The 24603-nt window shown below is 50.5% G+C and overlaps 2 protein-coding genes across 2 annotated transcripts; both read right to left on the minus strand.

The window, feature by feature from the left end:
- Window positions 1–1751: 1751 nt before the first annotated feature.
- On the minus strand, window positions 1752–6720 carry LOC309439822 (uncharacterized protein; the record flags this gene model as incomplete). The annotated part of the gene is made up of 19 exons (XM_082052911.1): window positions 1752–1825; window positions 2195–2303; window positions 2576–2654; window positions 2941–3035; window positions 3241–3389; window positions 3483–3595; window positions 3817–3854; window positions 3993–4111; window positions 4201–4300; window positions 4496–4679; window positions 4759–4900; window positions 4994–5096; window positions 5181–5366; window positions 5517–5654; window positions 5745–5812; window positions 5950–6066; window positions 6157–6265; window positions 6358–6479; window positions 6561–6720. 19 exons carry the CDS (start codon window positions 6718–6720, stop codon window positions 1752–1754), a joined length of 2205 nt encoding a protein of 734 aa, XP_081909037.1.
- A 3370-nt stretch (window positions 6721–10090) lies between these two features.
- Window positions 10091–24060, minus strand: TMEM209 (transmembrane protein 209). Its single transcript, XM_082070598.1, has 15 exons — window positions 23873–24060; window positions 21646–21785; window positions 21476–21534; window positions 20589–20720; window positions 19330–19568; window positions 18794–18998; window positions 17999–18174; window positions 17260–17331; window positions 16205–16301; window positions 14249–14374; window positions 13721–13818; window positions 12063–12177; window positions 11857–11954; window positions 11353–11426; window positions 10091–11273 (listed from the first exon to the last, which is right to left on the minus strand). Exons 2-15 carry the CDS (start codon window positions 21780–21782, stop codon window positions 11219–11221), a joined length of 1683 nt encoding a protein of 560 aa, XP_081926724.1. The 5' UTR covers window positions 21783–21785; window positions 23873–24060; the 3' UTR covers window positions 10091–11218.
- Window positions 24061–24603: the final 543 nt, after the last annotated feature.

Raw genomic sequence — 24603 nt, forward strand, 5'->3', positions numbered from 1 at the left:
ACCCAGCCCTGTCCCTGCCCCATGTCCTGAGAACCTCATGTCCGTCTGTCCAACCCTCCAGGGATGGTGACTCCAGCACTGCCCTGGGCAGCCTGTTCCAATGCCCCACAGCCCTTTGGCGAAGAAATTGTTCCCCACATCCAACCTCAACCTCCCCTGGTGCAACTTGAGGCCGTTTCCTCTGCTCCTGGCGCTTGTTCCTGGGGAGCAGAGCCCGACCCCCCTGGCTCCAAGCTCCTTTCAGGCAGTTCAGAGATCAGAAGGTCTCCCCTCAGCTCCTGTTCTCCAGCTGAACCCCCCAGGTCCCTCAGCCGCTCCCATGACCCTTGTGCTCCAGCCCCTCACCAGCTCTGTTCCCTTCTCTCCACTCGCTCCAGCACCTCAAGGCCTTTCTTGGTGAGGGACCCAGAACTGCCCCCTCCTATCCCGTGCCCTTGAACCCATATCCAACCATCAGCCAACACCAGGTCCTCACCCAGAATCTCCCCAAATTAACAGCAGTCCTGTCCCCACTGATGCTACGCTAAGAAAAATTAAAAGCTTAATAAAGCAGTATCATTAATTGCTAATGAGCAGTTTTGTGAAGGAGGGGGATCCCAGGCCATTGCCCACCTTACTCTGGGCTTTTTGAAGTCCAGTCCTGCTTATCCATTGACTACAGGACCTTTCAGAGTCTGACGTTCACATTGCCAGCAGCAACCAGTCCCTGGTTTTTATGCCAAATTAATTCCCCGCAATTCTGGGGAGGGAGAAGGGACAAAAGCGCAATGTTGTATTTATGCATCTGTCAGTATTTTCCTTTTTTTTGTTGTTTTAAATCTGATAATCAGCCCAAGCCACCTGCTCCATCTCTCACCTCACCCACTGGTGTTTGCAGAAGGAGATGAGCAGATGTGTCCCACCTCGTACCCTGCAAACAGCACCAGGAGCATCCCCGACCCTTCCTAAGACCTCAGAGAAAGGCTGACCCAGGACAATCAGCCAAAACCGGGCTGGAAACAAAGAGCTGGAGCTTGGGGAGGGTCATGGAGAACATCTGGAGCCCACAGCACCTCACCTGTCCCCACATCAGGGTGGTGGATCTCATCTGGCACCTGTACAGGACATGGAGTCCAGTCCTGCTCCACTCCCAGGTACGGTGGCTCCAACTGAGGCTTGGCTGCTACCCAACACCCCCAAAAACCATCACTAACCCAGGTGGTGGGCATGGAGGGGCCCAGACAGGTGACCAAAGGCTCACTGAAGGAGAAACAAGCTTGTTTCTGATTTGTACAAAACTGTTTTAATGACAAAACAGCTGCAAAATACTTTTGGTGCATTTCTAGTACCATCAAGAAGCTCTTTGAGATCCCCAGGTCCAAGTCCCTTCCAGGCCCAGGGTCACCCACTGCCTGGAAGCACAAGAGCTTCTTCTCAGGCACCTTCTCCCAGTGCAACACATGCCCAGGGAGGGGTCTGTCCTGAAGAACACACTGAAACCCCTTCCAGACCCTCCACTAAGGACAATTTTCCTTCCAACCACACACCCGTGGGCTGGAAATACCTCCATGAAGTGCTCTGGCGTTGAGGCTCCTTCTTGGTTCAGGTGGCCACCACCTTTCCCATCACTGAAGCCCCGTTGCCATTCCAAGGAGCTTCAACAAACGGTGTTTTCAGCCTGGAACCAGCCTGGCTGAGTCCCTGAGACACCAGATAACACCTCAACAGGCACCAAACCCAACTCAAAGGTTGGAGAAACCAGAATTGGAACCTCAGCAACCGCTGGGCGACGGGGCGAAGAAGTACACAGCCAGGAGGATGAAGTAGACCATCACCAGCACCGTGCCTAGGGCAGACAGAGCAGGTTGGAGAAGGTTACTCCTTGGAGAAGGGGGAAAAGTTGCTTTTAAAACCTTCTGGTGTGGTCTGGAGTAGCTCACCATAGAGGACTTGCAAGGTTCTCTGCAAAATCTCACTCAAGATGGGTTCAAAATTCCCTCTTGAGGATGGAAAGGGAGCAATCCCTTGGGTGGCATCTCCAGCACCTCCAAGATGGTCAACCAACACCTCAGAATTGCTCAAGCCACCACAACAAGAGTTGCAGGAAGCAAATGACCCCAGGGCTGTCACCAGGAGACCCCCCCCCCCACACTCCATTAGCAGAGGGAAGGTGGGGACACTAAGTCCCACAGTAGCCCCATGGGCGAGCAGTCACCTTGGAAGTAGTCACATTTGCCATCCATGAAGATGTAGTTCATGAGGACCACGCTGAACATGCTGGCGTAGACGTGGAGGTCGCTGAAGACAAGCGTGAAGTTGGTCGGCTGCAAGGTAGAGAAGATTTGGGATTTATGGCCAAGCAAAGACAACCCTCCACCAACTGAGGTTGTGGGCTTGCATGTCACCCCTTGAACCCCCATGGCCACATGTCCCTGGGGCTGGGGACAGCATCACCCAAGGGAGGAGACATCTGACCCCACTTTCCCCTGCACTGAGCAGAGGAGAAGACATGAGATGGTGGCTGCGCCCTTGGAGTGTTGCATGTCCCCACCCCCACTGGGGGAGGTCACCCAGGGGCTGTCCTGGGTCTACTCACGTAGAAGATGGTGAAGAGCACCAGGATGGGGATCTGGAGCATGCAGACCTGGACGGCGATGCAGTTCCCAATCTCGATGCTGGGGAGGACAGAGGGACATCAGAGCTGGCATGTGCCAGGTCTCCAGCAGCCCTTGTGTTGAGAACAAACCCAACCCGGGGAACCAAATAATGGAGCCCAACCTGTTTCTGGTCCCATTTCTTGGGTGGCTTTAAGTTCTCTTGAGGACAAGCTGGCAAGGATGTGTCCCACCAGTGCCATGGAGCTGGGCAGCCCATCACTGGCACCAAGACACAGCTATGGGATGGGGACAGAGACCATGCTGGAGGAGGACACCCCAAAGCTCATCCTTCAAGCCATCTCACCTCAAGCTCAAGTTGTTCTGCAGGGCGAACTGGATGCCGTTGACAATCTCTGGCAGCTCCGGGACCATCGCCAGCACGGTGACACCAATGAAGTACTGCAGGGAAGAGGGGACATCGGTGGATGTGTGGACCACATCCCACCCTGGGCAAACCACAGCTCCTCAGTGCATCACAGCATCTGTCTCCCAAGCTTTTGAGGCTCAGCCCTGCAGCCAGGTCAGGTTCCCATCCCCGGAGGACACATCTTGGTCCCCATGGCCATGCAACCTGGGTCACCACCATCCCTGTCCCCACACTCACCTGTGAGATGGTGGAGTTGGTGAGGATGGGGCTGATGTGCTCCGTGGCCAGGTCAGCACAGGCCGACATGCAGAGGGTGGAGAGGAGCAGGATGACCAGGGCCCGCCAGCGAGACCAGTGGACCACAGCGCTGTGGTGGTGGCCGGGCACTGGGGGAAGAGCAGAGACATGAGGGGACACCCCAGGGATATGAGAAGAGCCAGCCCTGCAGCGGGGACATCCCACGATTTGGGGACACTCACTGTGACAGTCGCTGATGTGGATGTCGTAGATGTGTGAGTGAGTTTTCAGGGTGAAGAAGAGGCCGATGAGGTAGGCAGCGGGGAGCAGGAGGGACACGGTGTACACCAGGGGTCTGTGGGACACAGGTGACACGTTTAGTGCCACCAAGGTCTGGCATGGAGACCCCAGTGGGGTTGCCTGCACCATCTATTGATGGAGGAGATGGGGGCATGGGATTGGAGCCCTTCATGGTGGTGAAGAGGGGACCTGGGAGGGACACAGGGCCACAACCCAGCCTGGGAGGTGCCACCACACTATGGGGACAGCCCTGTCCCCACCCCAGCTGACACTCACTGGACGTGGCTGTAGTAGAGGGTGCCGTTGTTGTCCATCTGCAGAGAGAGAACCTGTCAACGGGGATGCAGGGGTCAAGGGACAGCCCCAATGCCACCAGCAAGAGCAGGAGCCAGGTGGGCTCAGAGCATTCCTAACCCCAAATGCCAACGGTTGGGGTCCATGTCCCCACTCACCAGGTCAAAGTGACAGTTGTGGCAGAGGTAGTGGCCCAGTGGGTTCTGGGTGACATTGTGGCACTCGCCACACACCAGCTTCCCATATACCTTGGAGAAGAGCGTCGGGGCAAAGACACCTGCGGGGATGGAGGGACAGGGGGTGGGTGCCCAGGCTGGTGGGACCCCCACACACACAGAGCTGGGGACACCCCTGTCCCCAACTCACCTCCCACGGAGAGGAAGAGCAGGGCCGAGCTGACGCCCGCCGAGCGGCTGTTGAACCGCTGCTCCTGGTGCCGGATGCCCCCAATCACCATGCACAGACCCTTGGGGATGGACAATCAGAGAAGAGTTGGGGTTGGAAGGGACCTTCAAAGGTCATCTAGTCTAACCCCCAAAAAAGGAGAGAGAAGGGGCGAGGAGGGCAACTCATCCTCCCAAAAATCTCCATCAGCACTTTGCTTGGAGCATCCTCCCAGCTCTCCGCAGAGACCGGGTGCTTTTGTGCCACCATGGCTCACCGGGACAAAGAGGACGCAGCCCACCAACGTCCCCGTCAACGCCGACTTGACGATCTCGGCGTAGCAGCGGTTGCCCTCGCGGGAGCCCTTGATGAGCGCCGTGATGTAGAAGGTGAGCTCCGTGATGGAGCCGAACGTGGCGTTCACCACCGCTCCCACCGCAAAGTTGCTCTGGGCTGAGATGCTGGAGGAGAAGGAGGGTGTGAGCAGGGCTGGCACATGTCCCCAACTTGCCACCAAGCGTCCCCCTTGTCACCGCTCACCTGGCGATAGCCATCCCAATGTAGTAGGAGAGGGGCATGATGGAGAGCAAGGCCAACGTGAACTTGACAGGGGAGCTGGTCAGGTGGTTGTGACTGTCCACATAACCCAGCACCAGTGTCACCAGCACCAGCGGCAGCAGGTCTGGGGTGGCCGGTCAAGGAGGTGACTGAGGTGGGGTGGGATTTGGGGTCAGCGCCCCCCACCCCACTCCCCTCCAACCCAACCAAAGGATACTGACAGCAAAGACATTGATGCCATCCACGGCATATTTGTAGTAGTAGGGGTTGAGGGCACGGTAGCAGCAGAGAATCACCTCCCCCTCCAGCGGGACCTCCGTCTGCAGAGGGACAAGTGGGTGACACCGCTCCGAGCACCCCCCCCACCCCAAAAAGCACCCTCAGCCCCCCCCAGAGACACCCACCATCCTCAGACGCCGGACGAGCACCCGCTCGGGGGGCAGCAGCAGGACACGGGTGACGGCGCGGGCGCTCAGCTTGGCCACAGGAATGAGGACGACCAGGAGCCACGCGGTGACACACGCCAGCCCGTGGGCCAGCGCCAGCACCGGGTAGCCCAGGCACAGCCACGCCGCGGTGCCAGCGTGCCGCTGCCAACGGGTGCTCACCTTTAGGGTTTGCCCACCCCAAAACACCCACCGCGGGGGAGCGGAGGCACCCGTGGGTGCCATCCCCACCACAACGGGGGTGCCCATGCCCGGGGAAGGGGAGGGTGACACCGTGGCCAGCATGGGGCTCACCCAATATCCGGTGTTAAAGCAGCACCGCGGGCGCCAGCGCCGCGGCACAGGGCCACCCAGCAGGGCTGAGCTCTCCCCTGCGCCGCTCGTGTCCCCTCCGCTCTCCGACGTACCCAGCGCCTGGTGGGATTTGGGGACCTGGGAGACATGGGGGCGCATGTTAGGGTGTGGCAATGGGACACCCCAGTTTATCCCCAAGTGGGGTCCGAATTCGGGGCGCACCGTTACCTCCACTTTCTGGATCACTTTGCCAAAGGGCCAGAGGAAGTAGCTGGCCAAGTCCCAGCAGAGCCGCCCTGCAGGGACACAAGCGTCAGCGCTGTTGGGGACACAAGTGTCCCCTCCAGCTACAGGGCCACCCCGCAGAAAGGGGATCCAGGAGACCCACAGCACCCCCAGTCCTTTGCATGAGGGTCCCAAACTTGTGACTCACCATAAGGAGCCCCCACAATGGTGACAAACATCACGGCAGCCACGAGGACGTAGAGGACCGAGAGCCACCAGCCAAAGAGCAGGAGGTAGAGGATGTTCCCAAACGTCACTGTGGACCCTGCGGGAGAGGAGGGGGTGCAGTCATTGTCACCTGCACCACCCCAAATCCACGCTGCCACCACACAGGGCTGTCCCCAAGGTCACCCACCTCCAGGACCCCGGATGACATTGAGGTCAGAGTAGAGCTCCTTGACAATCTCCGATCGGTCCTCCCATGGCCGCGCCGTCACGTGGCTCTTCCATTTCTTGAAGCCAAACTGCACAGAAATGTTATTTTTTGGGTGAGAAAACTCACTAGAACCCCCCAGGAGCACCCATGGGTGCCCCCACGCATGCCACAGCCACCCACCTTGTAGTTGTTGGAGAGCTTGTTGGCCTCCACGGCATTTTCGGCTGTCAGGGTGGTTTTCACCACGCAGCTCTCGCAGACCTCCTCCGAGTGCTGCTGGCAGCAGGACGGAGGGGACACGGCTGCGGGAGAGACGGGGGTGACACAGTGTGCAGGACCCTCCCCCCGGAACGCTGCGCCCAGCCCGTCCCTGGCAAACCTACCTGGGGTGACATGGGGACAGTACAGGTGGCAGCCCAGGTCACCCTGCAGGTTGTTGATGGCGGCGCAGTGCCGGTCGCAGAGGGAGCCGCGGCGGGGGCCGTCACTGTCACCCTGGGGCTCGGTGGCCTTGGGGACATCTGTGGGGGAGACTGGGGTCATGCTGGGGCTGCATCCTGCCCGGGGTCAGCACCACAGGACACCCATGTGCTGCTGTACTGGGGGGACACCCTGGCCCCCAAACCCCGCAGGGGAGACACAGAGCACCCAGGGGGGAGCCCCAGCGTGATGCTCAGGATGGGGGACCCCCTGGTGCCCGGGATGTGGGGGGACACCCCCAGTGTCCAGCGTGATACTCAGGAAGGGGGACCCCCTGGTGCCCAGGATGTTGGGGGACACCCCCAATGTCCATCATGATGCTCAGGAGGGGGGACCCCCTGGTGCCTGGGATGTGGGGGGACACCCCCAGCGCCCAGTGTGATGCTCAGGATGGGGGACCCCTTGGTGCCTGGGGGTGACACCCCAGTACCCAGTATGATACTTCAGAGGAGGGACCCCCTGGTGCCTGGGGGTGACACCCCAGTTTCCAGTATGATACTTCGGAGGGGGGACCCCCTGGTGCCTGGGGGTGACACCCCAGTTCCCAGTATGATACTTCAGAGGGGGGACCCCCTGGTGCCTGGGGGTGACACCCCAGTTCCCAGTATGATACTTCAGAGGAGGGACCCCCTGGTGCCTGGGGGTGACACCCCAGTTCCCAGTATGATACTTAGGAAGGGGGACCCCCAGTACCAGAGGAAGCAGGAACACCCTAGTGCCCAGTGTCATGTTTGGAAGGGGGGGACATCCTGGTGCCCAGAATGGGGAGGGGGACAGACACCCCAGTGCCCTCTGTACTGCTCAGGAAGGGGAAACCCCCACTACCCAGAACAGTGAGACCCCCCGCACAGCGCCTGGGGTGACACTCAGGTGGGGGCTGACACACCTGGTACCCACAATAGGGGGGACCGCCCCAGTATCGTGGTCGGGAGGGGGGACCCTCTGGTGCCTGGGCTATAGGGACCCCCCCAGTGCGATGCTCGGGACGGGGAGCCCCCCCAGCTCACCGGGCGCGTCCTGCGAGCAGCAGCAGCGGCGGCGGCCGGACTCACCCTCACCGGTCATGGCGGGGGCAGCGGCGGTTCCGGGGGCGGCGGTGCCGGTGCGGCCCGACCCGCCGCTATTTAACGGGCGGGGACGGGCATGCGCGGGGCCCCCCCGGGAGCCGCCCCCTCCCCACTGCTCCACGGGACCGACCCGCCTCCGCCGGGGGTGGGATGTGCGGGGGACGCGGGGGGCGTGGGCATGCGGGGTGTGCGAGGGAACGTGGGAGATGTGGTATATTGGGGTACACAGGAACCGGGGTGCGTGATGTATGGGGGACCACAGAGACAGGGATGCACAGGCATCTGGGGTGCGTGGGGATGGGGGTGTGTGGGAACAGGGGGGCGTGGGGATGTGTGTTGTGCGAGGCTGGGGTGTGTTGGAGCGGGGGATGTGGTATAATGGGGTGCACAAGGACCAGGGTGTGCCATGCATGGGGGGGCACAGAAACGGGGGTGCACAGGTATCCAGGGTGCATGGGGTTGTGGGGTGCGTGGGAACGGGGGGTGTGGTATATTGGGGTGCACAGGAACCAGGGTGCGTGATGTATAGGAGTGCACAGAGACGAGGATGCACAGGTATTGCGGGGTCCGTGGGGATCAGGGTGCGTGGGGATGTGGGGTGCGTGGGAACGGGGTTGTGCGGGGATGTGGGGTGCACGGCCCTGGGGTGTGTGGGAACGGGGGGGTGGTATATTGTTGTGCACAGGAAACAGGGTGTGCGATATATGGGGATGCATAGGGATCCGGGGTGCGTGGGGATGTGGGGCGCACGGGGCTGGGGTGTGTCAGAACGTGGGGGGGGGGGTGGTTTATTGGGGTGCACAAGAACCGGGGTGCGCGGTGTATGGGGGATGCACGGGGATGGGGATGCACAGGTATCTGGGGTGCGTGGGAACAGGGGTGCACGGAGACCAGGGTGCACGATGTATGGGGGTGCACAGAGATGTGGGGTGCGTGGGGATGTGGGGTGTGTGGGAATGGGGGGTGGTATATTGGGGTACACAAGAAGTGGGGTGCATGGTGCATTGGGGATGCACAGGTATCAGGTGCGTGGGGATGTGGGGTGCGTGGGAACGGGGGTGCACAGGGACCAGGGTGTGTGATGTATGGGGGTGCACAGAGATGGGGATGCACAGCTATGCAGGGTGCATGGGAATCGAGGGGGTGTGGTATATCGAGGTGCACAAGGAGCAGGGTGTGCAATGTATGGGGGTGCACAGGGACAGGGATGCACAGGCATCCGGGGTGCACAGGGACCAGGGTGCGCGATGTATGGGGGTGCACAGAGACCGGGATGCACGGGGATCTGGCGTGTGTGGGGATCGGGGTGCATGGGGATGTGGGGTGCGTGGGGACAGGGGGTTGTGGTATATCGGGGTGCACAGGACCAGGGTGCACGGTGTATGGGGGTGCACAGAGACAGGGATGCACAAGGATCCACAAGGATCCAGGGTGTGTCGTATACTGGGGTGCAAAGAAACCAGGGTACACAGCATGTCAAGATGCAGGAGAACTGGGGTACGCAGGAATGTGGGGTGCAGGGGGAGCTGGGTGAGCGGTGTGTTGGGGTGCAGAGGGACCTGGGTGCATGAGAATCTGGGGTGCTCAGGGAGCCAGGTGTACCATGTATTGGGGTACACAACAAATTGGGGTGCACAGGGATAGAGGTGCATGATATATTGATGTATACAATGTATTGGGGTGCAGAGGGAGCAGGATGCAGAGTTATTGGGGTGCGCAACATATCGGGTGCACAGGGACTGGGGTGCACGGTATATTGAAGTGCACAATGTATTGGGGTGCAGAGGGAGCGGGGGACACTGTATTGGGGTACAATGTATTGGAGTGCACAGGGAACAAGGTACACGGTGTACTGGGGTGCACAGGAACTGTGGTGCATGGTATATTGGGGTGCACAACAAACTGGGGTGCAGAGGGAGCAGGGTGCACAGTGTATTGGGGTGCACAATGTACTGGGGTGCACAGGGTGCTGGGTTTAGTGGGGTACACAACATATTGGGGTGCAGAGGGACTGCGGTGCAGTCTATTGGGCTCCATCATGTATTGGGGTGCACAGGGACCAGGGTCCGTGGTATTTTATTTATCGGGGTGCACAGGGACCCCGGTGCCCCCAGGGGTGCTCTGTGGCATTGGCTTTTCTCAATAACCACCCATTTTTGGGTCAAAAAAAGAGTGTTTCTGTGCTTGAAGAGTCTTTAGCACTTCAGTGCGATGGAGCTCGAGGGGTGAAAGGACACGGGGAGAGCCCCGCTCTGCAAGACTCGCAGTCAAGCTCAGTTAAACCCGGTTCTTGAACATCCCTCCCTGGCACATCCGTGGGTTTAGTGACACTGAACCCAGGAAAAAACCAACCATCCAAACAAGTGTTTTGTGACAAAACAAACTCATTTAATCTGGGAATCAAAGGAGCTGTTTTGTCACCTCGTGCCTCCCCGGGGGGGGACGGAGTCACCAGAAATGGTTATTTCACACCAAAAAAAAGAGATAAAACCGAGCGCCCCCGGCCTGAGCACGGCATAAATTCTTTTCCCTCCCATCGATGCACGCAGTAAAAAAATAGCTTCATTATATCACAAATATATCACAAAACACTCGGTGTTCTCGTACCCGGTTGCAACCCGGTGTAATTCTCACACCTCCTATGTTTGTGGTTTACAACGGGGGGGACGGTTTGTCACCGAGACGCAGCGTGGGGACAAGTGACGTCCTCATCTTCAGCACCTCAGGGTTTAGGGATTTTTACCCTCCTTTAAAAAAAACAACTCTACATGTGCTTCTAAACCCCTTATTTGTCACAATTTACAGCAGATGTTCCCCCCTCCATCGCAAGACTGACAAAGGGGGATGGAATTCTTATTTTGTTCGAAAAAATAAGAATAAAGGAATAAAAATACAAATTAAAATCGTATTTACTGAAACCGGCGAATCGAAGGCGGTTTTCTCTTCCCTTCCCAGCTGCCGCGCAGACCCCAACACATCCAGCGGGGCAGAAAATCCCATTACACCAAGAGCAAGGGATCAAAAAAATCACTTTTTTCTTGTTATACGTAATAAAATGAACCAAAATTAGTCCAAACTTTTAAACTTGGCTTTTCTCGTGCTTATCTGGGATTTCTTGAGTCCTGAATTTGGCCAAATTGTTGTATTTTCCCACTTGACGACTTGTGGCTGGGCCCTCAAATGCGCTTGGAGTTTAGTCCTGAGATTAGTTAAGCTCAGTTAAGCGGTGATGGCACCAATGGATTTGTAGAACAGAAAAAGGCTTTTTAAAACCAAGATTTGTCCGGGTGAGGAGCCGGAAGGAGAACACCCACCCGGTGTTCATACGTTGGAGCGTTTTGGCAAAGAAATATTAAATATCATCATAAAACCCGCGCGGGAATTACAAGCGCTTCACGTTGGCCCACAAAGCGGAGCTTAAATTATCCCCTCTTGTAGTAAATTCATGTTTAACGTAACGTAACGATGCGGCTCAGTTTGTCCCGCTGGAGAGATTATTCTCCAAAAATCCAGAGCACGTTGACTCCCGACAGACCGAGATTGACGCGTCTGCGAAAATAAAGTGATTTTAATGGCGTTGGCGCCGTGGCGGTTTCAGTTTGAAAAGCTCAGAATTTCGGGTACTTACCCCAGCATCCCAGATTCTTTGGTCTTTATGATGTACAGGAACATGAGCAAGGTGTGGAACATGTTGTTTCTGCCCTGAATGCACAGGAAAAAAGAACAGTTTCAAAATCAAACAGCAATATTTTGGGGAGAATACAGCAAGACATTGTGAAATAGCATTTACATGGTGGGTTATTCTCAAAAGCGGAACTTTTCCCCTTGAATTCCTACATAAGCTCCGGCTTTAGGGGGTGACACCGCACATCAGGGCGTTTTATTTTAAATATTGATTATTTTAAAATAAGTTGTCAGAATATTATTTAAATAAACAGCCAGAAAATAAAGAAGAGGACCCTCCTGGCTACATACGTATGTATTTTAAATAGATACTAAAGCTGTTTAGTAGCAGATCAAGTCGCGGTCAAAGACCAAATTAATGGTTATTATGTGTAAATAGTCAAGAAATGTGGTTAGTTCCTAAAAATAGAATTAAAAACTGATGATTTTGCAGCAGCAGGAGCAGAACCTTGGGCAGGTTGTAGACGTGGCGCTGGTAGATCAGCTCGTAATGGGGCGGGTTGATGCTGCTCTGGTAGATGCAAAAGACGTTTTCGTTTGAAGTGTCTGTGGATAAAATAATTACAAATAATTAAAAACATTAAAAATTAAAACATTTCCAAAGCGCTGATGGGATCCAAAAGGTGAAGAGCAGCAAAATTGGAGCGTCGGTACCTGGTTTATCCGGCGTCTGCAGGAAGTGTTGGGACGTGAAGGTTTTGCCGTCGGGATATTTGGGGTGAGGCGGCAGCCTGGAGTCGAGATAAGTGCAGAAAACGTGCATGATGATCTGGGGAAAGAAAAACTCATCTTAGTTTTGCGCCCTTCAAAATCCAGCAGCTTTTTTGCTGTTATCTCAGACGGTATTTGATAGTCTGTGGTCACAACGTTGACTTAACCCCTTTAAATTTAGGACCCCGAGGCAGTTTAAGGCCAGAAACTGCCCAGTTTTAGCGCTGAGTTCTGGACTAGCGGTGAGGATTTGGCTGAGAAGCGCAGGTGAAATCAAGCGATGGTTTTGCAGACATTAAATATATGGAGCAAATTTCTACTTTCTCATCAAAAAAAGGGAAATAAAAACCACCCCAAATAATCTGAGCTGGCCAAGAGTCTTATTAATTCCATTTTGAAATCAAGTCCTAGAACAAGCACCCAAAAAACCACAGCACAACCTATGTGTGTTTTAACCTTTGGTGGAGATATTTTACCCCCAAATTAGCCGTAATTTGATCATTTCTGTGTTCTTTATATGCAGCATGATCTGGTTTGGAGGCAAAATAAAAGGTTTATGGGGCTAAATGCCAAAAGCCTCAAGTTTGGGAGATGCACCTTGGAAATCACAGCGGTGCGACTAAAACAATGCTAAATTGTATAGCTATTTTTTAAATAGTAATTGTCTTGAGCAAGTTAATGTCCAAAGTTCATGTTTATATTAATCTTTTATATGAGAAATTTATTCTTAGAATTCTTAAAAGCTGGTTTTGATTAAAAAAAATTAATTCCAGGCTGTCTCATGACCTTTAAAGATTTTGGAGCCGCTCACCCTATCGAGACACTAAGAGCTGCTTTGCAGCCACAAAATACTACATATTTAATAATAAAATAATATATATTTAAGAATGAAATAATAATATTTAATCACCTTCGCAAATAGAAAAAATCAAATCCTGTTTCAAGGCTGATTTTGTGCAATTTCAGCTTCCAAGCAACTGAATCTCAGCTTTGTCAGCAAAGTTGTGAAGCTCTGATGTTCAGATTTTTAGTCTCTCAAGTAACTAAAAATCTATTTACAGGGGGGAAAAAAAACAATAATTCAACCTACTTTCGGATACATAATTCAGCTGAAGACTCACACTGGAAAGCCTGGATTGTTCTATGGTCTTCCTTGTAATTATTTTAATTACTTCAGATGAATTTTCAAGTTGTCGTACGCACCAAGGCGCTGCTCCTCCTGCCCTTTCAGATCAGGCAGCATGAGTCTTCTCTCAAGCAACAGCTTCAGATTTCTCACAAAATATTCAATTAAACAGCAGTTCTGCTGCTCAATCTGCATTTTTCCCCTCTGTAGTTATGTGACAGATGTTTCAGAGGAGTCCAAGTAAAATCCCAGCCTAAGACTAAGATACACAATTGCATTTTTGTCATCTACGCAACATCTGATCCCGTTTGCCTTATTCCTCACCAACTAGAGCGGGATTATCTGCGTAAGGGATGCAAAGATGATTTTACCATGCTCCTCAAAAGACTTTATTATTATTATTTCCCCTTCCAAAATCTCCACCAAAAGCAAACCCGCTTTAAGCCGTCGTATCGGGAGGTCTTTGAAATCTTACAGAGGAGTCGGTGGGCAAGTCAGTGTCCCACTTGCGGCCTTTGAAATCCCCTCCTCTGTTCCATCGGAACGAACTCATGCATCCTCCCTGAGACAGCTCTGAAAGCAACAAGATTTATTCTTATTTATCATTTTTTAGTATTTCTGGGGCTAGGAGTGGTATTTTATGCTGGTTTCAGGGGCTTCATGCACATACAAAATAGGAGAAATTCAACTCATGAAATGCTTGTAAAGATATTAATACTGGGAGGTAAATTGACAAGGTAATTTCTATTTGTAGTTAACAAAGGGATTCAATCCAGCGCTTTGCACCCCAAGCGCGCAGAAAATGGGAAATAAGGCTCTTAAAAACATTCCCAAAGTTACAGCCAACGCTACAAAAAGGGAAAGATATGAAGAAACATCTCTCTAAGCAGCTCTTACCCTGCCGTGACCCTTCCAACGTCTCCACTGAAGGAACATCCGACGCCACCAACATTTGACTTCGGTAACAGAAGCGTTTTAAAATCAGAACGGTGACACCACGTACCTTTGATCCTTTCCACCAAATACTCCTGGTTTGGTGTGAGATCCAAATACTGCACGATGGCGTTGAGGGTTGGAATGAGCGGAGCTTTAACGAGCGCTGCCTGCTTCAGACTGCTGATGCTGGCTTCTGCAACACAACCAGAGCGGCGCAGGTCACCATGAGCTCTCCTTTTTGGCGCACCGTTCAAAGTCCTAAAATATTTCATATTTAGCCTTTCTCCAAGGCTTTCACCACAGTTTCCCACGGGACACGGGGGTGTTATGGTCTAGGTAAGTTGTTTCTGCGGTGGGTGGGGAACTGGGTGACAGGAACCAAGAGGATGGTGGCAAATGGCTCCTTTTCCAACTGGCAACTTGTCATATCCCTCAGGGATCAATGTTGGGCCCAACACTGTTTGACATCTTCATGAGTGATCTGGATGATGGGATCAAGCGTACCGGGATGAAGTTTGCTGATTATACCTGGCAGGATGACCGGGAGAGGCTGGGAGAATTGGGCTAAAAAGAACCTTATGAAGTTCAGCACCATGTTCTTAGAATCACAGAACAGTTTGGGTTGAAAGGACCTTCAAAGCTCAACCAGTCCAAGCCCTGTCCATGCAGGGACATCTTCACCAGCTCAGGTTGCTCAGAGCCCCGTCCAGCCTGGCCTGGGATGTTTCCAGGGATGGTTCAGCCACCACCTCTCTGGCCAACCTGGGCCAGGCTCTCACCACCCTCAGGGCCAACAATTTCTTCCCCACGTCTGGCCTGAATTTCCCCTCTTTTAGTTTAAAACCATTCCCCTTTGTCCTGTCGTAACACGCCCTGCTCAAAAGTCTGTCCCCAATATTGAAAAAGTTTGTTCTGATATCTAAAGGGTGGCTACAAACAAGACAAAGAGTCCCTTTGTACAAGGAGTCCCATGGAAAAGATGAGGGGCAATGAGCACAAGTTACTCCTGGGGAGATAATGATTTAGCACAAGAGGGAAATTAATGAGGAAAATCGGCCATTGGAATAACTTCCCCAGGGAAGTGGTGGATTCCCCAACATTGGCCACGTTTCGGGTTCAGCTGGAGAAGGTGCTGGGCCAGCTTGTTTAGACCAGGCTTGTGCCAAGAAAGTTTGGACCAGATGATCCTTGAAGTCCCTTCCAACCTGGGATTTGATGATTCTATGAACACGTGACACTGCCCCAAACGCTCATTGCAATTCCAATGAAATAAAGGTCTGCTTTACATCCCAGAATAGAAAAGCTACAAGGAACCACTCTGAAGAGTAATGAGGTGCAGATGATGCCAGCACTGATCAGTTTTTCTACAGGCATCACAACAGATGAAGCGCTTGAGGAGACACTAACAACAAACAGCCCCGCAAAAGGTGGATTTAGAATCGTAGAATCATATGAATTTAATTTAAATGCAGCATATCAAATGAACTTCTTAGTTAAGGACATATAAATTTGAAGCAACAAGAAGAGCATGGCCTTCAGATTTGTATCATGTCATGAAAAAGAGAACTCCAGTACATCAGAGTTAAAACAACATAGTTCTTTCAGAAAGTGGCCGATTTTAAGGACAATTTTGGAAAAGCACACATAGCATTGGAGACAGTGAGACTTCATGGGGAGACACTGAGAATTTATAGCACATTTATCTTGGAAACGTTTTCTGACAGTAACCAATGATAATTTGAGCCCGTAATTCCCCAGCAATAAGTTTAAGGGGAAAAAAAAGAGTCTGATGAATTTTCTACGAGACAATCATCAGTGTGACTTCAATATTTCCACAAGTCTTATGAAGAACCTTTCCAGCTTCATGAAACGCATGACATGGAATAAAGACCACACCAATACCGAGCAGAAATGGAACAAGAATATTTAACATGTAATTTATTTTAGCATCCATCCAACACCCCAGCTACAGAGCGGCTCTCCATTAACCACCACCAGGAACCCCAAAATTGCCTCATCTTACCTCCAATCTGCAGTTCCGGACACCCCATTCTTCTCAGCTGAGTGCTCACAGACTCGATCTCTTGGACAAGCGGCACTAGAATCGTCTCATTAATCCACTAAGGAAAGAAAAAGGTGAAAATTCAAGAAGTCAGAACGAACAAATTTAAAAAAAAACCCCTAGCCCTTAGCTTATATCCTTCTAATCATCACTGTTACCATCACAAAGCAGCTTAATAACAGAAACACTGAAGCCAACCAAGGAGGAAAGTAATTAAATTAGAATACCAAGTTAGGCAGAGTTTAAATGACTCTTTAATACCTTCTAAAAGGCCAGAAAATTAAGTAAAGGAATCAGGAAAGCAAATCTCTAGAAAGTATCAGATAAAGCTTTTCTGAACAACGTGAAAAGCGGTATTATGGAGCACAGCTCTACAACCATCCAGATAATTTATAATTTGATGGGTCCGCTCCCTTTTACATTTGTTTCAGGAAATCAAGGAGCTGATAAACCCAATGTTTGGGATTTGTATGTGAGAGGATTTAGGAACTGAGGCAAACTGACCCTGGGTTTAGGAATAATGTCCAGGAATCTGGTATGGATCTCGTACAGATCTTTGCTTTTCACCAACCTTAATACTTTAAAAAACAATCCCAAAACAAAACACACACGCAAAACTACATACTTGATGGATGCTATGATTGAAGTGGCAATTAAAAGTTAGATTTACTGACTGTTTTGCCATTGTGTTGCAAATAAGTCTCCTCTGCTACAGCAATTCCTATTGATAACATCGAGGCTTTTCTTTTTGCTTTTTATTTATGCTGCTCAGGACTGTCAGAAAGAGTCAAGCTTTGGGTTGGAGTTTTCAGCGCTTTGAGCCCAGCAGAATGAGTTTGAAATGCCACAGAAACATCAATTTAGTGACCTGAGTTGCAGAAAGAATAACCAAATCTTGTCATTTCCGACAGCACAACTCTTCCCCCCCTCCGTCGGCACACACGGGACACAAAGGTGCTTTTCCCCTCGGTTGTGCTTGTTTCAAAAACCAGGTAAATCCTAAAAATGGAACTTACGTTTCTGAACTTCGCGGTCCAGGAATCCATGTGATCAAGGAGCTGTCGGTTCATTGTCACCCGTGCCCAAACCTATGGAAAGGACAATATTAAATACATATAAGAATGTCACAAATTACCAAGCTCTATGACAATTTCTGCTACTGACTCCAGTACATAATTCAAATTTCATTTTTCCCCCCAAATTCTTATATATCTGTATCATTTGACTTTGACAGCAGCTTCACATACGACACTCCCACCCTCTATTCATGCTAAAATCATCTTGCATGAGCCCAAACTCAGTTTTCAGCTCTTTGCTCTATTAGGATAAAATTAGTCTGAATTGTAGATTGATTTAAAGTTTCCCATTCAAATTCTTCTTATTAAGGTAATATAGGAAATAAAGAAAATTGGTATAATTTAATTCAAGCCGCATGGATTGTATTCCTTTGCATTAGGCTTCTTTATGCTTTATACCCTTCAATGGGCTAAACGCAGATGAATTTCAAGTCAATTTTTATATCACAAATGTATTTTATCCAAAGTACGCCTTGCTCTCCAAGGGAGAAACCATTTTCCAACTACAATTCAGAATTTGCAAAGTCAATTTAAAGTGAAGCTGTATGGAGATGGTTAAATGCTGGGGGATTTCTCCCCCTCCAGCATTTTTGATACAGCTCAAATCCAAACCTTTGCATGAAACTGTGTACTTCAGAGGCCTGTTTCTCCCTCTTGACCAGGTTCCTGCTGAATTTACCTCTTCTGCGGCCTGTTTCGAGCTCAGATCGGCTTCGTCCTTGTGTGCCGATGGTGCCTGGGACCTGCACGCCAGCTGATATTGGAATTTCCTCAGCATCTGCGCGTAGTCTGTCATGGAACGGCTGTAATTCCAAAATGTTGGGCTGCTGGAAGGAGAGCTGGAATCTGAACTCCCTGAAACGACCCAATCATTAAATACTCATGTAATTATTGCCAAGTCATTCTGGAAGCAACAGTACAGGCAATATTCAGTATATTAAGGCTTTAATAAGAGACACGAGCACAAACTGTCACTAATATGTACACTGAAGTCAATCTGCATAAATACAGATTTCACCCTTGATTGTCCCCACACAGGACAAAAACCACCTGTGGGTAATTCACCCCCTTTATCTAAAACGCCTTCTCCACAAGATACTCCTCTCACCAAGGTGGTAAAGTCCGTCATCTTGTCACAGCCAACAAATGCCACAGAAAGAATCGATCAGCACACATTCCAATAGGCTGCAACAGCGGCATATATCCTATCCAAAGCAATAATTTGGAGGAAAACTTCCTGAAGCTCCTAAGCCAGAACGATGACGCTCTGCCTCACATCCTAATTACTCAGTAGATGATCAAACTGTTTCGCAGCCACCTTTCCCAAGATCACAAGTGACTACTATAAAAGACTTATGTCTATTTATGAATACGCTGGAATCCTTTGCGACTTTTCTCATCCTCAAAAGTTAACCTCAAATAAAACCAACGCCTTTTCCTTACCAAGCTTTTCCGATCGAATCTGTTTATTTACCTAGTTGAACTCTGTGCTGCTTCTCTTCTTCATTTCGAAGGAAGGTGTCCAGGGACTTGAGGTCTGTCATATAATCTTCTTTGCCAGTAGGAGAATTATACAGAATGGGTGAGGAGCGGTACCGAGACCTCAGCCCGCCGCTTTCCACCGCTCCGATGCTCGCGGGGTACGGTGAGCCGCCAGGAGAGGGGCTGAAGCTGGAAACCTGGAGTGAATAAAGACAAACGGTTGTGTTGTATGAGGAAGACAGAATTGCACCTTGGTTGGTAAACAACATGAATATAAAAGACTCTTGTTTGGGGTTTGGGTTGATTTGGTATTTTTCTTTTTTTTCATTTATATTTTAGTTTATTTCAAAGCAGCCACTCTAAAAAAAGCATTAAGTGACACTAGGGGAAAAAGGATGAATTATATGACAAATTTACATTTACTTTGCAAGAGGAACGAACACAAATATAGAACTTTGCTCATCTTCGATGGAATCTGGCACAACACACGGACCAAGCTGTACCCTTGAGAGTTGTCTTGGTCATTACCTTATTGTAGCTGCTGCCTGGTGAATAAGTTACTGCGCCGCTGTAAGAAGCGTTGTTGCTCGAGAGAGCTTGGAGCTGAGGGCTGTACCCTGTGATACAACCGGTAGTAAACTTTGGACTGGCGCTGGGGGAGCGGGACGGGCTGTAACTCAGCACACTTTGACCCTGGATGGGAGGAGAAGCTGTCGAAGACGGGACTTTCTTTGCTGCCAGCTCACGTGGTGGAGTCGTTTGTACGGCTGCAATAAGGGAAAATAGAATTAATGCTGTGGATGTGGCAGCGTCAAACTTTCCTCCTCCTTTTAAAGGTGTGACAAAACACGCACACAATGTTATCTGAAGGTGATTTTATGCAGATGCTAGAAGGGACACTAGAAAAATCTGACCCCTAGAGATTTGAGTCAGAAAACTGACAGAAGAAAAAGAGAAGACTGAGACATGTGGCCACAACTCAACACAAACATACAGCAGCTTCAGATTTCAGTTAAATGTTACCAGGCACCTCACATAACCAGGACAGCTTCTTTAACCTGTTTCATAAGCTACTTCCCTACTTCATGCATCTTTAGTATATTGAATGCCTTAATTTATTTGTGCAAATAAACATAGGAGATCCCTGAACTTCAGTGATACAGCATCATTCCCGTCTGCTCCCCATTCTCTAGGGGCAGACTATCAGGGTGAAAAACTACCACGTTCCCATTTTGCTTTTGGTTTATGTACCTTGTCAGGTTCTGGTGTATTTTAGAACTTCACTTTGATGTTCTAACGCTTTCTGAGGTGACTGCGCTCTGGGCTGTCATCTTCCAACCTCTCATGAAGGTCTGGCTGTCCCTCTGATTTGCTTCTTGATACCCAGCGTGATACTAGCAGGGTATCAAAATTAAATATAAACCTGCACTCTCTGCCTTGCTCCTAGTCCCATGTATAGGTTACAAATTCCTTGTCGAACCTCTAAACATTCAAGTTTTTCCCTGTCCTTCAGCAGCCGCTTGTTGTTTTTCACTGTGTGTTTCACCTCCACTTCTCCCCACAAACACTCCTCAAATTACCACTTGATGTTGTGAATTTTATAGAATCATTTGGGTTGGAAAACACCTTTACGGTTTAAGCTGCAAGTAATTTAGTGCACCGCTCATGTCAGATGAGATAATTCAGAACTCGCTTCACTAAAGAATCCCGCACTTGAGAAAGATACCATCTCGAAACAAAAAATGTAACAAAGAAATAAGATTGCCAGGGATATTTAAGACACTCACCTGCATTCCGCAGCCCCAGCAGGGTCTGCTGGCCGGGACTCATCACCAAGCTTGTTGGTGCCACTGTGTATTTGAAGTACCTCCAGAAATCAAATAAGGCATTCAGGCTGAACAGAGACGCAAGCGCAAGTTCTAGAAGAAACATGGAAGTTGTTACCACAGCTTGAGCATGAGGAATAATAAAAGGATATTATTTGCAAAAAATAGGCGGATGCTCATTAAAAACAGGTCACTACTAGTGCCACCAGTACGTACCAATTTGGGCAAGTATCTAAGATTTCTTCACTTTATTATGCAATTGGAGATAATTTTCCTTGCTATGTTGAGATTAATTCATATTGCCAAAAACTATTTTTTTTAAATGGTTATTTTCCAAAATGGACAGAAACTACTGAAGCTTCACAATATTTCTCAACCATTATTTTTCATCAAATCATCTATCACTCATCCCATGATTTTTCTCTCCCCCTTGCTCCTTTTCATCCCGTTTGATACAGCTTAATAGTCTACTCATCTGAAACAAACTTTAATTATTGTGAAATGTTACTTTAATTATTGTGAAATGCCATCCATACCCACAGTACAATAGAGTAGTAAAATCTGCAGTGTTCGCCTAAGCCCTACTCCACATGTTAAACAGATTTAATGCACTGAGAATTTCTTCATGTCCTTTCACAATATATTGAAGAAAGTTGTTAACACCTCTCACTAAAAAGGATGAAATTCCAACAGTTTCGAGAGAGACAACAAAAATCAAAACAAAGTGTTCCTTTACATTTAAAACAGAAAAGAAGTTCACTTAAAAGTGACCCCCCCCCAGCAATAAAATTGACAAGTTAAAAAAGAAAAGAATCCCTAAAATTAATTGAAACATTGCAGCGACTCACCAATATACCAGAGCGGCCAGTATGTGATGTTGTAATATGAGCTTATGAGTTTTCCAGTCCTGAAAAGAAAAACAAGTTATAATTTTGTAACAATTGAGTCCCTGGAAATATTTAGGGATCAACAAAGTAGATGGTTTGCTTGTTTGAACCAGATGTAACAAGGAACGTACATTTCAGTATAGATCATGCCTGCAACAGAGACATTCAGGAGTCCCCAGGCCAAGACCACTTTCCGGGCTTCAGTCTCCTTCCTCATCTTGATGGTCCTGTCGATGAGGGAAGTCGCTGGACTCTGTTCTGGCGTCATTGTCTGTAGTAACCAATACAGAGAAAACACCAAATCCGTCAAATTTTATATGGTAAGATTCTCAGTCGGATTAAGAGTAAAGACAAAAAGAAGTCATTCAAAACAAACTATGTAAATGGGCTTTACCTTTAGCCAGCATCATGTTTAATGTATTAAAAAAAGCCAAGCAGATTATTTTTACTGGTAAAAATAGGTAATATTTCTTTGATGAGCTCTGCTGTCAGCACTGTCATTACTGAGGAACATTTACTCCAGCAAGATGCAAATGAGAGGACAGAGAGATGTTTCAACCTCATTTTTGAAAAATAACATCCTTCAGAAGCACAAGGCAAAGCTCCTGCCTGCCCAGGCAAAGGAAGCCAGAGGAAGAAAAGGCCTTGCACAGCTCTGCAGGTTTTTATTTAAAATCAATGCTCATTTCAGTAGGTAACAGAATATTTTCAGACTGTGCAGCCACCTCTTGTAGGCTCAATACGTCTCAATACTCTCTGCACACATTTCTGCCTTTACGCCCAGTAACACCTTACATGAAATAAATGGTCTTGGTGACTTTTTCTGCTAGTCCTGTCACCAAAATACGCTACCATTCCTTCCTACCACTCACTTAAAAACTTGTCACGTAATTCTTCACTACATGAGAACACAAATAATTTGCTTTTTGGGGGACAAATACTTAAACCGTACATTACAACCTAAAAAAAATATATTCAAAAAGACAAAACCTAAATCACATTGCCTGTTTCTTACTGGTATCATGATTAAAGGGTGAAATTGGGATTACTGGAAGAATTATACAAAACTCAGTTCCCTGGTGCTCTTTTTGGACAGGTTTTTCATACAGCTTGAGCCCTGAGGTTTTCCTTTCCCCACTGACAAAGGCAGCAGCCCAATGCAGAGATCCTCGCCCATTCTATTTATTGAGGAGGGTTGGGTGTGGGGGCTTCACCTCCAGATTGAAATATGTCCTCTCATACACCCTGCCCTCTTCTACTAAGACATAGTAATGAGGAAAGGCCTCACTTTGACAATCCATAAGGCACTGAGGTCCCCACACTTCCACTTGCCCCAAACCCCCCAGTTCCCTGTGTCCAAAACCTCATGGCACCACAGAATGGTTGGGAGTTGGAAGGGACCTCTGAAGATCATCCAGCCCAAACCACCTGCTAACGCAGCGTCACTGGAGCAGATCACACAGGATTGTGTCCAGGCGGGTTGGAATGTCTGCACAGAAGGAGACTCCACAACCTCCCTGGGCAGCCTGGGCCAGGCTCTGCCACCCTCACTGAGAAGACGTTTCTTCTCATATTTAAGTGGAACCTCCTGTGTTCCAGTTTGCACCCATTGCCCCTTGTCCTATTGCTGGCTGTCACCGAGACCGGCTCCATCCTCCTGACACTCACCCTTTCCATATTTATAACCATTAATGAAGTCACCCCTCAGTGTCCTCTTGTCCAGCTCCAGAGCCCCAGCTCCCTCAGCCTTTCCTCACACGGGAGATGCTCCATTCCCTTCAGCATCTTGGTTGCCCTGCGCTGGACTCTCTGCAGCAGTTCCCTGTCCTGCTGGAACTGAGGGGCCACCACTGGACACAAGATTCCAGGTGTGGTCTCCCCAGGGCAGAGCAGAGGGGCAGGAGAACCTCTCTGACCTACTGACCACCCCCTTCTAACCCACCCCAGGTACCATTGGCTTCCTGGCCACAAGGGCCCAGTGCTGGCTCATGGTCACCCTGCTGTCCCAAGGACCCCCAGGCCCCTTTTCACTGCTCTCCAACAGGTCATTCCCCAACTTATACCAGAACCTGAGGTTGTTCCTGCCCAGATATAAGACCCCACACGGGCAGCTCCACAGCCCGCACCCCATCGCACAGAAAAGAACCGACATCTGTCCCCCACCCTGCCCGCTGTCACACGGAGGAGGCCCCGCCATCTCCCCAAGCCCTGATCCATCACCCAGAAGCGGCCCCACAGCCCTGTCACACACGGGTGACCCTGCGCCCCCTGGACCCACTCAGGGCAGCCTCCCCTCAGAGCCCCCCCCACCGTGCAGGCCCGAGGAGCCGGGGGGTGCTGGGGGGACAGTCACAGTACCTGCCGCAGGTCTGAGGGCCGGGGGACGCGAGGTGACACACAATTCCCCTCAGAGAGGGCAGGAGTTCCCCCCTTTTCCCGCCCGGGGGGGGTCACACAGCACAGCGACCCCTCACACACGCGGCCCAAGCCGGCCGCAACGTCTGCGCCTGCGCGAGCGCCGCGGCTACGTCACCGCGTACGGCGGGAGGCGGGGCCTGTTGCTATGGGGGCAGCGCTCGTTGCCGTGTTTTGGCGGGAAGGGGCGTGTGAGGCGGGCGCCGCGGCCGCCATGTTGGCCGCGCTGTGGGAGGTGCGAAGAAGGAGGGGATGGGCGGGAGTTGTAGTCGTTACCGCTTAAAAGAATTAATTTAATGAAATATAACGAAGACAAGTGTAGAATCTTGCATCTGGGTAGGAACAACCCCAGGTTCCAGTGTAAATTGGAGAGCAGTGTAGGGGAAAGGGACCTGGGGGTCCTGGGGACAGCAGGGTGACCATGAGCCAGCACTGGGCCCTTGTGGCCAGGAAGGCCAATGGTACCTGGGGTGGGTTAGAAGGGGGTGGTCAGTAGGTCAGAGAGGTTCTCCTGCCCCTCTGCTCTGCCCTGGGGAGACCACACCTGGAATCTTGTGTCCAGTTGTGGCCCCTCAGTTCCAGCAGGACAGGGAACTGCTGGAGAGAGTCCAGCGCAGGGCAACAAAGATGCTGAAGGGAGTGGAGCATCTCCCGGGTGAGGAAAGGCTGAGGGA

Source organism: Streptopelia decaocto (genome assembly GCF_964273445.1).
Source record: "Streptopelia decaocto genome assembly, chromosome: 1".
NCBI classification, from domain to species: domain Eukaryota; kingdom Metazoa; phylum Chordata; class Aves; order Columbiformes; family Columbidae; genus Streptopelia; species Streptopelia decaocto.